General features: G+C 40.4%; 1 protein-coding gene across 1 annotated transcript in view; it reads left to right on the forward strand.

The window, feature by feature from the left end:
• The first annotated feature begins 219 nt into the window (after positions 1 to 219).
• Positions 220 to 17262, forward strand: part of LOC100544294 (dedicator of cytokinesis protein 1-like) — a 32731-nt gene continuing 15688 nt past the window's right edge. Inside the window, exons 1-7 of the mRNA XM_031554529.1 lie at positions 220 to 325; positions 4502 to 4542; positions 6835 to 6890; positions 8363 to 8459; positions 11736 to 11884; positions 15023 to 15158; positions 16643 to 16800. Of these exons, the coding sequence (XP_031410389.1) occupies positions 11751 to 11884; positions 15023 to 15158; positions 16643 to 16800 (428 nt within the window). The 5' untranslated portion in view covers positions 220 to 325; positions 4502 to 4542; positions 6835 to 6890; positions 8363 to 8459; positions 11736 to 11750. The remainder of the gene's footprint in view (positions 326 to 4501; positions 4543 to 6834; positions 6891 to 8362; positions 8460 to 11735; positions 11885 to 15022; positions 15159 to 16642; positions 16801 to 17262) is intronic.

Below are 17262 nucleotides of genomic sequence, written 5' to 3' on the forward strand. Positions count from 1 at the left end.
TGAATGTATTGTTATGAAGAAACAAAGCATTGTGAGTAGGTTCAGAGGCTAACTTTGAACAGTCTGCGTGTGCCTTTTGAGATCTAAGGGAATGTGCTGTTGGATTGAAGAACTTGACCAAGCGTAGCCAGAAGCTGCACAAAGAGCAATAATGAATAATAATATCAGTTATGTGGAGAAGTAACAATCTTGAAAGCTGTGTTGCCTTGCACGTGCTAACTGCCTTGTTTTCTCTGTCTAGCTCTTTACAATTACGACGCGAGGGGACCAGATGAGCTTTCCTTACAGATAGGAGACACTGTGCACATATTAGAAACATATGAAGGTAAGCTTGCAAAACGTGCGTTGTCCAAGCATTGTTTTTACAACTGCTTTTCTGTTTGTGACTTTATCAGGTGATGAATTACTTGCTTTCTTGCGAAAGGACAAAACGCATTCTTTTTAATGAGCACAGAATTAACCAGTGCTGGATGTGAATGAAGAAGCGTGTGGTCGATACCTGGTGAATAACCATCTCCTTTTCTATGAAAGATGGATGTTCTCACAGCTTTATTTGTATGGATCGATTGCAGTATCTGTCCTACGTTTAGAGAAATGATAGATGTTTTTGGATACCCTTGGGTAATGCGAAGGCACCTGCTGCTAAAAGAAGTATAATCTGAATTTGAAAGTCACCGGGGTCCTAAATTATTTATGCCTCTCTTGTAACATTGGGTACATGTGCTACAGTGCTATGGACCGATTTCAGGCTTTCAGATGCTTTGCTTGTTTTGATATGAAACTGTACAAGCACTACACACAGCAAAATCCTTCCTCCTTGATCTGTGAAAAAGGGAATCAGGATGCTGAGTTTGATAATCAACAGAATGTAAAAGTTGTCGGAACACTTTTCTGCTCTCCCTTATTCCAGTCGCAAGCCAAATAAAATACATCTCTTTCGTTATATCCTAGACTGTAAATTGTGTAGCCTGCTGCAGTCTGGAGAGATATAAGCAACATATAAACATATAAATACTACTTTTCTGAAAGAGTGGTCAGGCAGTTGAATGGGCTGCCCAGGGAGGCGGTGGAGTTCACCGACCCTGGAGGTGTTGAAGGGACAGTTGGATTTTGTGTTGAGGGATATGGTTCAGTGAGGACTATTGGTGATAGGTGGGTGGTTGGACTTGGATGATCTCAAAAGTCTTTTCCAACCTTGGTGATTCTGTGATATAACTAAACTTTGCAAATGCCTTTGGTTTACATTTTTGAATGACTTAGTGTCTAGACATTGATCTTCTGGTCCGAGTGCTAAGTTAGTTTTAGATATTGGTTTAATCAGATTTTTTTTTTTTTATGGTTACATCTACTTAAACAGTGTTATTTCAACAGATGTAACAAGCTTGATTCATTACTACTGCAAATCAATTCTCTTTTTGTTTCTGGGTTGGCATTTTCCTATAATGTTCAGGTTGCCACTGGAATGTCAAGTTTGACTATGCAAAGTAATTTTTCTGTTATCTTATCTGAAGTTATATGATTTAATAATAACTTAATGCAAAAAAAAAAAAGTAGATTTAAATATTAAGCACATTTGTGTTTTTGTGTATCTAAATTGGTTTATTTAATGAATGTGGGAGAAACACTGAATCCTGCATAGGGAGCATGAAACCATGTCAAATCGTGACTGCTGGTAACTTAATGGGGTGGTGGAGATGACTTGCTTTTCCCCTTCGACTCAAATAACAGGAAGACGTTTTGCTCTCAGCTCATGGTTTTGGGCTTTTGGCATCTTTGTGCGACTGGGATGAGTTTACATTAAAAGAAGTGCAAATAAATTAATGTTCTACCAAGCATTTTGTACAATGGTTACTCATTACTTCCCCGCTGTGATGAGAAATGAGCTGCTGTAATTCTTACCTCTCTTCTTCACAGAGCTGCCATTATTGGGTAATTATTTGAATTCTTTGATCTTCAAGTTCCTTCCCAGGCCCTTTGGAAGCATTGCCCCAGGAGGTGCCTTGGTGTCTGCAGGTGCCCCATGTCCAGCTGTGCTCACACACCTGCCTGTCCTGCTGAGCCTGCCTGGAGGGCTGCTGGATATGGAGCTGTGTCTGGCCTTGGAAGCAGTGGCTTGGTAGGGTTTGGGAAGCAGTGGGGTTGTAACTGCTGCCTTCTCTAAATCCTCTTTGTCAAAAAGAAGAGCTTATGGCAGGTTTTTGCTGTAAGACCAGCCAGGCTTCTGTTGGATTTTGCACTGGATTTGATTGCTACTGTGGACTCTGCTTATATGTGCTTCAAATGGTACTTGAAGGTTTAAAAAAACAAAAACAAAAAACTTCAGAATTTAATTTTAGTACTGAAACATTTTCATCTTTTAAAACTTAGTCAGAAAAGTGTATTTGCTCTCTGAAGTGCTGAACCAATTATTACAGATATTTTCACATGCAGTTTCAGTGAAGTTTGAGGCTTGTGGCAAACAGCTTCTGTTTGTATCGAGGTGATGGGATTGGTGATGGGATTGGTGATGGGATTGGTGATGGGATTGGTGATGCTTTCCGTTGTTAAACTGGAATGTTTCTGCTCTTCAAGGACCCAAAGGAAAGATGAATCTCCTTTCTAATAACAATTGAGAGAATGATGGATCTTTAAAGTCAAATTACTGTTACTATTTCAGGTTGAATTGCAGAAAATTTCATTTTTCCATTTGAAAATTTCCTGGTGCACTTCTTAATGTGAACCTTACGGGACAAGCTGGATGACAGCGGAGCCGTGTGCCTTGATAAATAGCATTCATGTGTCAGGAAGGAAGGGTTGCTTTTTCAAGTAGATATCCCTAAACAAATATTTGCTGTATTCTGAACTAGCAGTGCCTTATTTTTGTTGTCCTACTTCTGTTTCTTTATATAATTGGGTAGAAGTCAAAACGGAGACGTGATCAATAAGTAAGATTTATTTATTAAGGAGAAAGGCTATTAGATATAGCAGTAAATAAGCTTCAAAACGAAGTGTTTGTATTTGAGCAGCTGCTCATTTGTAGAACTGCTATAGGAAGGTGTAGTTTGGGTTCCAAAATAGGCAGTTCAAAATAATATTTTTCTCATCCTTCAATAATATTTAGTTATTGTTTATTGTTGTTTACTTATATATCTTCTTTTTTTAATGTAATTAATACCTATCCTGAGTAAATGCATAGCAAGTATCAAGAAGAACAGTGCTGGCCAAGTGTTTCCTGTGCCTTTTGCAGGTGCCTCCCTTTTCTTTGTTGGACATCTACTTGGATGGGTACTTCCAGTCATTGTATCCCATAGTGTTTTATAGGGAGAGGCTCAAAACCCTGTCACATTGCAACTAAGCCACTTCAATGCCCACGTCAATTTAGAAAACATTTATGGCATCAGCCTATTTTCCTCTCACTGATGTTTTGTGTGAAGCTGAATTTGCTGTAAATAGACCAAAGAGGATCTGAAATTGTTTGCTGGTACTGCAGGTCAGTGTTTGACATCAGATATTTGCTCTCTTTTCCATCAGGTTTTCTTTTTTTCACTTATTTGGGACCTCCAAAGTGGCAGAGGTTACAAACGCTGGGAGTAAAATGAGGCAGGGCCACACCATAGGTGAGAGCAGCTTCGTGATGCCATTGCACCCATGTGTCACTGCCAGCCCTGCCTTTGCTGTATTTGGTGCAGGAGATGAGGAGGCAGCTGCCTGCATCCATGCCTCTGCTATAAAAGGGGAATTGAGAACTTGAAGTGACATTATGTTGGGAAAAGAGGTGGCAAAGGTAGAGCTGTGTGGCTGAGAGACATAGTGGTGGTGGCTGTGGCAGGGCAATGGAGCTCATCAGTTTGGGCCTTGTCCCCACCTGGGCACAGAGGACAATGATCTGGGGCAGTGACAAGATAATGAATCGATTTTTTTTCCAGTGCATATGGTGAATAGGCTGAAAAATCCTCCATGCTTGAGACTTCAGTTTGTGTTCCTTATCCTGGAGCATAGAGTAAGGAATTTTGCTGTAAGAGTAGACGTTGTCTGCCAGACATTTTGATGCATGTTTGTGTTTTTAGTTTTTGCAAACTTCCTCACGACCTCTGCCTGCTTTTCTGCTTTGTTTTGTGAACTGTAAATCCTGAAACATTCTTGTCTTCTGAAGAGGTGACAGATGGCTGATCTACAATTGAAAACTTGAATTCATTCAACTTAAACAGGTTTTAAAACCAAACCAGACAAACAGTAGGTACCAGAAAGTTAATGCTTGTAAGTTGGTTTTGTTCATGTTGGTAAATTATGAATAAAAATGAAATGAATCTCAATTTAACGCGTTGTGTGGAATACCATCTCTGCCACATAGACTTCCTCTTCAGTTTTCCCATCCTCCCCAAGTTTATAGCTTTCAAAGGCTTTCTTTTAGCCATGATGCTCACTGTGTGTTGGTGCAAACGAGGCAAGGGCTGCTGAGCTGGGAAGGAGCAACTGCTGGGAGGCGTAAGGTTTTAATGCTATCTCCTCTTTTTCCCCCTAGGTTGGTACAGGGGTTATACTCTGAGGAAGAAATCCAAGAAGGTGAGTGCTGCTCACTGTTCTGTGTGACGTGGCGTGGTGCCTTGGGGATCTGCTCTGAACAGGGATCTTTCCATGTCGTGTTGCTGCGTGGTAGTGATCTCTGGGAACTGGGGTACTGCCAACCTGGACTAAATGGGAATATTTCAAGTTAACTGGAACTTACTGTAATGAGACCTAGAAACTTACTTGTGTATCTGTTTTTTTCCTCAGTTTAAGTGTATGCACGTGCAGTTACTTCAGATAGTTTGATGTGCATTAGCTTGTGCTCTGCAACAACGTGTGTGCCAGAGCCTTCACCTCTGTGAAAGTTAAGAGCTTCACATCTCAGCTGATCTGCTTGCAGGCTGACAGTTTGCTGTCTGTTAAATAACACATTACCTGTACAGTGCAATTGCGTCTTGGAAAGCGATGAGATCTACATTGTGATTTTTCAGTCATTCTCCGTGAGGGGGGCAGTAATCTCCTGCAGTGCAATTTAGCCTGGTTGCTCAGCTTTAAACGTGCATGAAGTGCTGCTGTTTATAGCAGCTTTTCTGAAATAAAAAGTAAGGAAACAGCAGAAATGCTGCTCGTAATGTTGCGTTTTATTTTATTTTTTGGCTTAACTTTATAGCAGTCATTAACTGGAATTACACAACTTTTATCTGCGTATTTTTTTTTTCTTTGAGTTTTAAATTAAAACACTTAAAATTTGCATGTTTGCATGCAGAGTTGTTGTTTTTGAATGTCTGAAAGTACTGAGTTAGCTCTGTGGTTCATCCCACCCATTTCCTAACCAGGCCTGGTCTGTGTTTATTTCTACTCTATTTTAATACTTTCTTTTTTCAGAGATGTGCTAAGTTTCTTACAAATCATATTTTGTGAGCATTCCCCATTCAGCCTGTGCAGAAACGATGCATTCCTCTTGGCTTAAATTGATTCCAGGTGTTGGTGTGTTTGTTCAACTGCAGCTAAATGCAGTAACTTCTGAAAGAAAACTCATTTTATGATATTGTAGAATTGCAACCCTTAAAATGTGAAGCTTTGGTAGAATTCTTTTTAAAGGCAGTGGAAGATATGCTTGCCCATAGATACTAAAAAGGATGAGTGTGCTCCTTCCCATCTGGGCAGCAGCTATCATTGCTGGTATTGCTGTAACTGGTGCGTCTTGCCAGCATGCCAGACCTTCTGATCATCAGTGTGTTCCTCCTCTGGTGACCTGCATGACCTGTGCCATCTTCTTTCTCCCCTGAAGCTGTTCTGCCCCCCTTGCTGGGTGGGTGGGTTTTGGTGGTGCTTGCTGGTTTCTTTTGCTTCTTGCTTGCTCCCTCCCTGACCTCACTCCCCACGTATTCAAACAGGGCGTGCAGCTCAGAGCTCAGGCACTTCAGTGACTTCTGCAGAATTTGTTTTTCATCCATCTTTGCAAGAAACAGTTTTGCTTTAAGTTACTTTGGAGTAGACATAACTTTATGACATAAAATGAGCACTGCTGTTGAGCCTTGTTTGAGAGACTTCTGCTATGCCCTGCTGAGAGGGATGTAGGGAACAAAGCACAGATTGAGGAAGGAATTACTCAGCTTTCTAAGAATTGCTTTGCATTTCCAAACAGAAAATGGAACTGCTTGTTCTATGAACGAGTTGGTAGGAAGTTTTTTTCCCCAGCTTGACTTGAATTATATTTTTAAATATGATTTTATATTATTTTCCAATTATTACTTTTAGAATCTCGAGAGTAACTTAGAACTTTTTTAGAAAAAAAGCAGCACTTCTTTTGCAGTACTGTCTGCTGCAGAGCTTTTTGGCTTGTCGTAATAACAATCCATTGATGATAAGAGACAGTACTATATGTAAGCTGTGGTTGTGATGTGGGATGGCTGTGTTCTACATGTGCATGCACTTACATGTATGTCATGCACTGAAGCCAGGCAGCCCAGTGTGATGCACGGTCCAACCATCAGCCCATCACCGCCACGCTCACTAAATGTAGCAGCACCTCTGAGTCTCCATCGTGTGATGCAGGTGAATTCAGTGGTATAATCCTTCAACCATGCTTTCTCTGCTGTGTAGTACGTCCAGCTCGTAGGAACTTGGTGCTCCAAAGCACTGAGTATCTATTTGCTGAGGTTGCAGTAACACTTGATCAGACGGTCGTGTGTTAAAACATTTAAATGTATGTTTAAAATAAAATATGCTGATACTTAAAAGGGTGCAGTGGCTCCGTGCAGACCTGGCGGTGTATCTTGGTGGGTTGTTAGGTGATAAATGTATTACGTGCAATGTTAATTTTTTTCCTCTCCCTCCCTCTCAAAGGGCATATTTCCTGCCTCCTATATTCACCTTAAGGAAGCAATAGTCGAAGGAAAAGGGTGAGTTTCATTTGAAAAGATCACAAAAAATCCATTTTTCTATTTGCGTAGATGTAATTTCAGTGCGTTATCAGATACCTTGCACTTGTTTTCTGCTTGTTAAGGAGCTCGTGCCAGCAGTGTGTGTTTGTGCAGCAGCAGAGGGGCTGCTGCCAGCGGTGCCATCCCTAACTGCATCTTGACAAAGTTGAGCTGCTCTATGTGGATGTGAAAGCTGGAAGAATTGATAATTGATCCATTTTCTTAATGGCTTTTATGGCTCCCTTGATACGTAGCTACTTAGATGAACATCTTCCAGTCCACCTCTGTTTTAATTCCTGATTTCAGTTATCACAGCTTTTTATCTTTTGACCTTCAAATCGTAACGCTTCTGTCTGATCTACTAAAAGAGGCTTTTAGTATGAGATACCTTCCTCTTTAGACAGATGAAGTTTCAGGCATTGAATTTACCTCTGAAGTAATTCTCGTAAACTGGACCCCTCGCTGAAGCCATTGTCCAGACATCATTTCCAATCTCCTTGAGAAGTGTCCTGCCTTCCTGGAGCACTGCTATGCAGTGAGAGATGGTTTGTTTTGTGATGCTCCTGTTTCCCTTGTCTGATGTGGTTGTAAATAGTTGGGGCTGGCTTTCATTTAGCTGCTATTAAAACTCAGATCCTCACGTATCAGACCAGTATTGCTGGCTGTGCGTGTTAAAATTCATAACGTTGGTATAAAAAATTCCTTAAAAACTGGGAAAAAACTCAACAGGAAATCAGAAAAACTCAAAATTAATAAATGATTAGCAAGGTATGAAACGGAGTGTAACAGGATTAAGGTATTTTATTCCTTTGTGCCTGATTTATTTTTATACACTATTAAGTATGTAAATGATAAAAGTACTAATCATATGATTGCTGCATAATGACAACTTTCTTGCTGATTAGAAAACTACTTTTAAGTACACTACTTTTGAAATATTAAAAGGTCTGGCTGCTGTTTTGTACTTGGATGGCACATTTTAAAACCAGACAGAAACGTGCTGGTGATGACCTGCATGCCCCGTTTTCCTTGTGAGACCAATAATTTGAAAAACAATTAGACATTAGTATCATGGTATTGCACGTGCTGCGTATCTGGCTTTCATCTTGGTTGCTCCTTGTAAAATCAGCCTCTCAATAACAAGTGGTACCATGAGGTATGTATTGATGCACTGTGAGTATACAAACAAGCAGGGAAAAAAGCATGAGCCCGATAGCACAGCCTCAAGTCTCTTCTAGCTATCCTTTACGTCATGTGGTAGTAATGGTGTGCTCTGCTTCCTCTGTTTGGGATGATATATTCGTGGTTCACTTCTAAATATGCAGTCCGTGGTGTTCTTTTGAAGCCTGTCATTGTTGGGCTGGTTTTGGAAATGACCACCGGTTCCTTTTAGAAACAGCTCTGCTGTCCTACCCAAAACTATTACTTAACTCAGCCTTTTCTCTTTTAAGACAACATGAAACCGTTATACCCAACGAGCTGCCCCTGATTCAGGAGGTCACCACAACGCTGCGGGAGTGGTCCATAATATGGCGGCAGTTGTACGTTGTAAGTACCACTTTGGTCAACAGTAAGCAAAAAAAAATAACAAAAAAAAAAACAAAAACAAAAACAAAACAAAACAAACAACAACAAAAAAAACCACCCAAAAAGTAAACAAACAAAAATTTTGTAAACAATATTACGTGGTTTGTGGGGAAGAAAGTGATGCCAGGAAAGGTAGAGGGAGAAGTATGAAATAAATGGTGACGGATTTCCCCCTCTCTTAAGGTTTCTGAAGGCGACTTTATGTGGAACAGCTCTTCAGTATCGTTTGTGTTAAGGCACAAAACTCAGAAGTGTGTCTGTATATTTTATGAAATATTTTGTATTTCTTGTGCAGAGACAGCTTTGTGGAGTGATACCTTGTTCTAGTAATAACTTGTTGAGCAATTATGACTGACTAGACAGAAAATCCTTTTTTATGAAGTGTTATTATCCAGAATACGCTGTTTTTAAAGATATATATTGGGCTTTCCCAATTTGCAGGCAACTGTGTTAAGCAGAGAAAAAATGTTTAGGCTGCTAGTTTTGGAGAAATTCTTATATTTGATGCCAAATTCCTTGGTGTAAACCTCAACCCTATGGAGATTTATCAGTGTAGGCCTTGTGCTTGTCAGTGCTCTTGTGCTTGATTGATTGCTTCAAATGTATTGACCCTACGTTTAGACAATGCATGAAATAAATTACTTTTTTCTTTCTCTCGCACATGCTTAAGTTCTAAGCACTTAGGAATACATTCTTGGTAACTTGCAGCAATAAAAAAGTTTCTCAAATGGGTAAATAGAGAAGAACAGTATCTGTGAAACAGCACGAGGGGGAAGTATTTGTAAGTAAGGTGCAAGTGGCATTGAAACATACAGCTGAAAAAGCAGTTGCAGTGTAAGCCAGCAGCATGGTGTTGGATTTTAGGTATCCCAGCTCTGACTTCTCATGCTTTCTCTGTATAAGAGCATTAGGATGAAGTTGTGTGACTACGAAAGTGTTACTTTTAAAGTAGGGTTTAATGAGGAATATTTATCCCTTATAAATGTTCATTTGAAATCTTGAGTTGTAACAGGAGAGGCTGTATAATGAGGAACGACTATCGTAATGTTACTGAGAACACAAGCTGCTGCTAAAGACTACTGCTCTTAATACAGGAGAATTGAAGATGGCAGGAAATGAGAAATTCCCATTTCTATGTGCCTGGCTTATACTTGGTGTACAGTTAAAGGATATTTGAAGGTGGATAGAAAGCAGAATTTCTGAGCAACTGACCTAAAGCCCATTGGTAGGGATTTTAAGTCTTAAGATGTTTTGAATCACAACCGTGAAAGTAAAGATAAGATCAAAACCAGTCTGCTGGAAGTGATCCCGTGCTGCAGTAGATGAGATGGAGGACAGTGCAGTGTGTGAAGAGAAGCAGATCGTATATAAAAAGAGTTTGAATATGAGATGATACTGGAGAGCTCGTGTGTTGAGGAGCGAGGGAGAAATCAATGGGCAGAGGTGAAATAGGAGGAGCAGAGTCTGCAGTGGGAGAAGCTGAGAGAGGCAAGGTAGGAGTTTTTGAGAAGGATCTTAATATTTCCTTCAGTAATTACTACATTGAATATAAAACAGAGGGAGAATTAAAATGTCACCTTACTCAACTGTTTGATAAGCAGCATTCTGACCAGATTGTGAGACTTGTATTCACGCTGAGTTCTGCTCTGTGTGTTACTGATGGCAGTGCAGGTGGTATTTTGGCATTGATGACCCCTTTTTTGGATGTATGTGATCAGACGTGATTGTGGTGCATGTACAGGGAGAAAAGAGCAATGGGAAGAGTCATTAGAAGTTTTCCTACTGGGACCTGTGTGTGCTTTCTGTAGTTGGAACTTTCCAGGAGTTATGAAGTTCTCCTAATGTAGGAATTGCTGGTTCTGACTGCTGTGTGTTGTGTCTCCGTGGCTGGGATTTGTTTGTGGGGAGGTGTTGGTCAGCTGAGGAGTGCTGTGATGCTTTGCTAAGAGCTTGGCATTGAGGAGCAGAGTGTAACACCAACAGTGACCTCAGCTCGGTGGCAGATGGGGATCCTGTCCCTCTGTTGGATGGGTAGAATGTTTGGTTAGTTTACTCATTGCTTTATCTCAAGTCTATCTGTTAGATTAAGTGCATGTGTTTATCTGGTGCTAAGAGGAGTGGTGCTTTGAGATCCCTTTTTTTCAAGGTGGTTATGTTGTCTGGAGGTGACAGGTTTCAAACCACTCAATTTACAGGCTGGAGAGTGTTATCCACGTGTTGCTTATCAAAGCTCATTAAATAGCCACACTTACCCCTTTATTCAGCCCATAATTTGTATTTTTGGGTATTGAATAGGCATTTGGTTTTGATTTGCAGATGGTGGAGGAAGTGGCATGATCTTTGTCTCACTAGCTTATGATTGCCTGCAGCACTGAAAATCATAAACCTCTTTCTCATTTGAATTTGTCTGCATTTAGCTTCCAGCCACAGAAGCATGTTGTGTCTTTCTCTGCTACATTAAAGAGCTTTTAATAACTGGTATTTTCTCTGTGGAAGTTCTCACACTATAATCAAGTCAGTTTTTCGATGATGTGAACAGACTGAAGCCTTTACATTTCACAGTTAGATATATTTTTCCCTGAGCCTTTCAGACGTTGTGTTATTTTTCTGCACATTCTGCAGGTTTTCATTTTTCAGACATAGCAGCCTTTCTTAACTGCATGGTAATTATTTAATTATTCTGGTTGGTTTCAGTCCAATAAGACCTGAGTGTAGTCTGAATGAAGGACAGGTATGCATAGCCTAAACAATTTGGTGATATAAGGTGTTTAGAAAGGTGTCTTCTTCTGTAATGAGTTAATGACTTGGCTAGATTTTGTGGTCTAGGAAGAGAATTATATTGAGGGTTATAAAAAACATTGACTCAGTGCCATTATCAAAACCACTATGACTTTAAGATGACTTAAACGCAAACATTTATATTTCTTTAGGTACCCAAAGCAGAGTGTATGACTCCTTGTGTTCAGTGTTCTGTAGAGAGAGACTTAAACATGTATATGTATATATGTGTATATATGTGTATATATTTGTGTGTGTATACATACATACATACATATATGTATATATTCAGTGTTCTGTCTGTAGCAGCGTGCTGTAGTTAGGCTCTATGTGAGAGCTAGTTGTAGGCTTGTATGCTATTAAATTCCTATCTTACAATTGTTATTCGTTTTATGTACTTAAAGGATGTTCACTAGACTTCAGAATTAACCTGCACTCATTTTTTTTCCCTCCAAACAGCAAGATAACAGGGAAATGTTTCGCAGTGTACGGCACATGATATATGACCTTATTGAGTGGAGATCTCAAATCCTGTCTGGGACTCTCCCTCAAGATGAGCTCAAAGAACTGAAAAAGAAGGTCACTGCCAAAATTGACTATGGAAACAGGTTTGTGAACAGTATTTTCCAAGTGTTTGTGATGTGAAGGCAAACCAGCTTTGTGTTACACAATAGCTGTCAATGATGCCTTGTAGTATCTTTATTCCTGTGTTTATGCAGATGGAATATTGGTATGTTAAAAGTCCTATTATTTCATAATAAAGAATGAAGTTGATACAACATCTCTTTAGTATAGAGCAGACTACAATATATGAAATAGAATTCTTATGTAACTCTTCCTTTCTTGCTGATGCAATCAATTTGAGATTAGCGTGAGGTTTTCTGTGTCTTTTTTAAGGTCAGTTCAAAAGCACAAGTATTTCTTCTCGTCAAGATGTCATTTAAACTCTATTCTGCAGCATAAAAAATGTGAGAGAGTATTTTGAGTACTAAGAGAACACTGTAGTACTGTCTGTGCAGCAGAGACTGAAAAAGTGTTGAGCAAACCAGCATTTGAATCCCTGTGATGTAAATAACTCATCATATTTCAGCTATTTGTGCTTCGTTCTTTGAGAGCTGTCAAACTTGGAGTATGGCCTTGGTCACAGAATCACAGAATGGCCAGGGTTGGAAGGGATCTCAAGGATCACGAAGCTCCAACCCCCTGCCACATGCAGGGCCACCAACCTCCCACTTAATACCAGCCCAGGCTGCCCAGGGCCCCCATCCAACCTGGCCTTGAACACCTCCAGGGATGGACGGGGCATCCACAGCCTCTCTGGGCAGCTGTTCCAGCACCTCACCACTCTCTCTGTAAAGAACTTCCCCCTGTCTTCCAAAAGCTACAATTTGAAATGAAACAATAAACCAGTTAGCCCATTCAGTCAGTGCTTCTGCACGTATCATCCAAGACGTGGACTGCTGTACCCCAGTAGACAGTTACCCAGATGTTGTTGATATTGTTTGTTTGGCTACTGTATTTTACCATCTGTCTGAGGAGATGGTTAAAGTTACTCTGAATAACCTCCAGATGCTCAGTGTTCAAACACAATAGAACATCTTGTGCCGTGCTTTATATTCATAATGTTCTGATGGACTAATTAAGTGATCAGAACATTCTCTGTAGAATATGGGAGGAAAGTGAATTTGAATTTCTGAGTAAATGCTCACAACTGAACGGATCCTATATGCTTCTTAATGTAGTCCTGTATCCGCTTTAGTCTAAAATAAGCAAAAGTGGTGATTTTGGTGTCATAGAATCACAGAATGGCCTGGGTTGAAAAGGACCACAGTGCTCATCCAGTTCCAACCCCCTGCTATGTGCAGGTCACCAACCAGCAGCCCAGGCTGCCCAGAGCCACATCCAGCCTGGCCTTGAATGCCTGCAGGGATGGGGCATCCACAGCCTCCTTGGGCAACCTGTTCCAGTGCCTCACCACCCTCTGGGGGAAAAACTTCCTCCTCATATCCAACCTAAACCTCCCCTGTCTCACTTTAAAACCATTCCCCCTTGTCGTATCACTATCCACCCTTTTAAAAAGCTATTCCCCCTCCTCTTTATACTCTCCTTTCAAGTACTGGAAGGCCACATCCAGACAGGAAGACTTCATTATGCATTTCATAAATTTTTTCTGATCTAATCGTATTCTAACTTTTCCTGTTTTGTGAAATACTGATTTGTAAATAAGATGTTCCTATAAATAAAGATGACAATTTTGCTGCATGTTGTCAAAATAACTGAGGAAGTGAAAAAGTACTTTTATGAAGTTGCATTTATATTGTTTGTCTGAAATTGGGTCAGATAATTTTGTTGCAAAAACATCTTTCTTGTTCAGTTGCAAAAATCTGTAACTGGGACATTTAAGGAGAAATTTGTTTCTTTTTTCTAAGCAACAAATGCAAGTTAAGGGATAAGACAAAGGAATTAAATCGAAGTGGACTTTACTTCTGTTCATTTGACTATCTGTGCATCTGTTCTTGTCCTGTTGGTGTGCTGTAGGCTGTGGGTGATTGCTCCTGTGAGTTCCTTTCCTCTTGTCCACTTGGTTGGCCTGCTGTCCCAAAAAACTGTGTTTTTGGCTGCTTTTCTGTTCCCCTTCAATGATGAAACCACTTCCTCACTGAAAAGCTTGTCTGTGAGTTGCTTGGAGTACTTAAGATATTTAGGTGCACTTTGGAGCAGAGCTTTGGAGGTGTTTATTAATGACCTGCACTCTGTGGCTTGCTTGAGTGATGTGTTCCCCCTTTGAGGTAACACAGAGCAATTAACTAGAAGGTTTCTATAATGACTCAAGAAGCTCAGAGATTTGTTCCAAACCTTTGGGTTTCCCCCCTCTCAGGTGGGCAAGAAGTTCTCCACAGCTCATTCTCTTCTCTTCAAGTGATTCTGGGTCCTGTCCAAAGGGGATTTACTCAGACAGTGAACCTTTCCATGGCTTCTCAGGTCCAGCAAGCTTGATTTAAGCTTAGTGATCAAACATATGAAAGGCAAAGTTCCAGCAGCTCTATCATAAGAGATGACTATGTAATTAGATGTGGTTTGGGACCACTTGTATTGATGGGGAGATGAAGAGATAAGTCTTAGGGAAGACAAATAGAGAAATAAGGGCAACTTAGACTCCAGTTTTCCTTATCCTTGATTCCACTGCCAGCACTGCAGTTCCATGGAAGAAGGCTGGACTTGGTTATGGCAAAAACCTTCCTTGCTGCAGAAGATAAACGTGGATGTTAACTGCCTGCTGACAGAAACCTGGCTTCTGCCTTAAATAAAGAGAGGCATTTTGTGCCTTTGTCTATTTTGTAGATTTTCACTAAGCTGTGATTAATATGCTTTGGAGGAGATGTAGAGTGGGGAGGAAAGAACTGACCAATTTGCATGTGGCGTGAGTGTAGATGTCTGCTCTGATTCATCTGACAGTTCCAACAAACAACTCCTGCAAGTTCAGTTGTTTAAGAAACTTCTTCCCCAGCTGTTCTGCTATTTCATGTACATCAGTTCTTCCTGTGCTGGTGGGGAAGAAGTGTCTTCCAGCTAGGGATGGTTATCTCCTGGGCTGGTAACATGTTAAAGACTTTTACCAAGTATCAAATAATTATTTCTGTCGCACGTCACAAGCAAATGCTGTTAACAGTAAACACTTTGCAGGTGTTATTTAAAGGTTTATTTGAGTATACTATTATTCACAAGTATGTTTTGTTTCTGTTCAGGATTCTTGATTTAGATCTGGTCGTTAGAGATGAAGATGGCAATATTTTGGACCCAGAGCAGACGAGCACAATCAGCCTTTTTAGGGCACATGAAATAGCTTCCAAGCAAGTGGAAGAGAGGTTGCTGGAGGAAAAAGTAAGAACTGCTGTGCAGCTGTCCCTTTTCCCTTTGAAACATAAGACTGTATCTTAACTAGATTACTGCTACTGTTATCAAATCTTTCATTACCAATGCTATGTTTATGAGGAGTTATCAGGTTTAAATATTTTATAAGAAGCAGCGTCAGGGACTGTTTAACTGTTGTGGGTTTTTTTCCCCTTCAAAAGACTTGCTGAAATTTGCAGTTGTATCAATAAATCAGCTGTGCTTGTAGGTTAATGTTGGAGATGCAGAGGAAGGATATTTGTGTATGTTAGATTTTCCTGAGGGTTTATTTTGGAGCATCACATAGAATAGTGCTCCTAGCTTGTTGGGGTTTATGTTTACCAACAGTGGAAAATTTGTTGAAATACATGGGGAAAGCAGAAAGACTTTCTCAGCCTCAAACAGTAACCTTCTTTGCAATTCAAATTTTAATTTTTAAACTGAAAAACATTTCCATTGTGAGGAGTCTTCCCAGTGTCAGTAGCAGGAGTTAGTGGAGCACACTATTCCTGAGCAGCTCCTCAGGAGTTTGTTAATGCAGAGTGAGGAGTTCTGTGTCCTCCTGAGTTGCAGTGGACCATGTAAACACACTTGCAGCGCTCACCAAACTTTATGTAAAACATTCTAATTTAAAGAGAATTTAAACTATGCTATTTTTTGCATCCAGAGCTCTTTCACTTTCCCTGCTTAAACCAGTTTCCATGGTTGTTTCCTGTTGTTTGTTTTTTTTTGTTGTTGTTTGTTTTGTTTTAAGTACAGTATTAGAAACAATAATTCTGTCTAGATGTCCTGATGTACTATGACCTGTTCCCATAGCTCGCTGTATTTTAAGAGGCTTGTAGTTTGCTGTTGAACATCAGCTGTTGCTGATGCTGAGGCTCCAAGTCACAGCAGCAGAGCCTGGATGGACTGAGCCCACTTTGCTGCAGTTTGGTGCCAATGAGAAGAGTCCTCTGCTTCCAGTGTCCTCCCTCCTATCTTCTTTTTGTCCCATGTGTGCTCCTTCCTCCTGCCTAGATAAGGCATTCATGGAAAGTGCTGTGGAGCTAATGGATGAAGGGTGGGCTGGTTAGCTGTAGAGAGCACTGCTGGCTCTCCTGGCTGTCTTGATACATGCCATAGGAGAGACAGAAGAAAACAAGTTTGCTTTTTTGCCAGGAGTGGTTTAGACTCTCTTCTCCATTTAAGTAGCTTCCTTTTTTAATAAGTGAGTGCATCAACGCTTCTTAATTTATTTTTATTTCATTTTTTTATTCCTTATGGAGCAGCTCTTCAAGATTCGAGATTCGATTTCGAGCTCTTCGAATTTACAACAAACTGCATTTTCTGGGTCTAATATAAACAAAGACAACAAGAGCAGGCACACAACAGATGAAACTCCTTTTACTGTCTTAAAGATTTCAGGAAGATTTTGTAACAGTTGGATATTTGTGAGGTTAAATTAAATCTAAGTTTCTTCTGTTCTTGAATTACAGTCTCAGAAACAGAATATCGATATCAACAGACAAGCTAAGTTTGCTGCCACTCCTTCGTTTGCTTTATTTGTAAATTTAAAAAATGTAGTCTGCAAAATAGGGGAAGATGCTGAAGTCCTCATGTCTCTCTATGATCCCCATGAATCAAAATTTATCAGGTTAGTGTACTCCTGAGTGTACTCCCTTCTCTGTTCTTCCTCAGTTAAGGTAGTGTGCTAGTTCTGCAGGATGATGCAGGGCTTATGAAAGTCAAATTTCTGTGAAATGTGTAGGACAGGGTTATCTGGGAAGTAATGATGCAGCAGCACTTCAGTCGTATTCAGCACAGCATCCGGCAAGTCCCTTCACTCCGGGTGCATTTCAGGGTCGTGCTGTTCCTTATCACACCGTGTCTTCAGTTCCTTAAGTGCAGAGCTTAAATGAGACATGAACACACCTGCAAGGCTGCGTGTGCTTTGTTGGCAGCAGCACTGACAGCACTGTGAGCCGTTCCTGCACCCCCTGCTTCCTTGCAGAAATCTGTACGCTCCCTTGCTGAAGAGCTGCTTTCCTTCACGAACGATGCATGCAAAAAAAAATGGCAGCTGTCTATTAAGTAAATATTAATTTGATTAGCATAG

The sequence above is a fragment of the Meleagris gallopavo genome, chromosome 8 (genome assembly GCF_000146605.3).
Source record: "Meleagris gallopavo isolate NT-WF06-2002-E0010 breed Aviagen turkey brand Nicholas breeding stock chromosome 8, Turkey_5.1, whole genome shotgun sequence".
Classification (NCBI taxonomy): domain Eukaryota; kingdom Metazoa; phylum Chordata; class Aves; order Galliformes; family Phasianidae; genus Meleagris; species Meleagris gallopavo.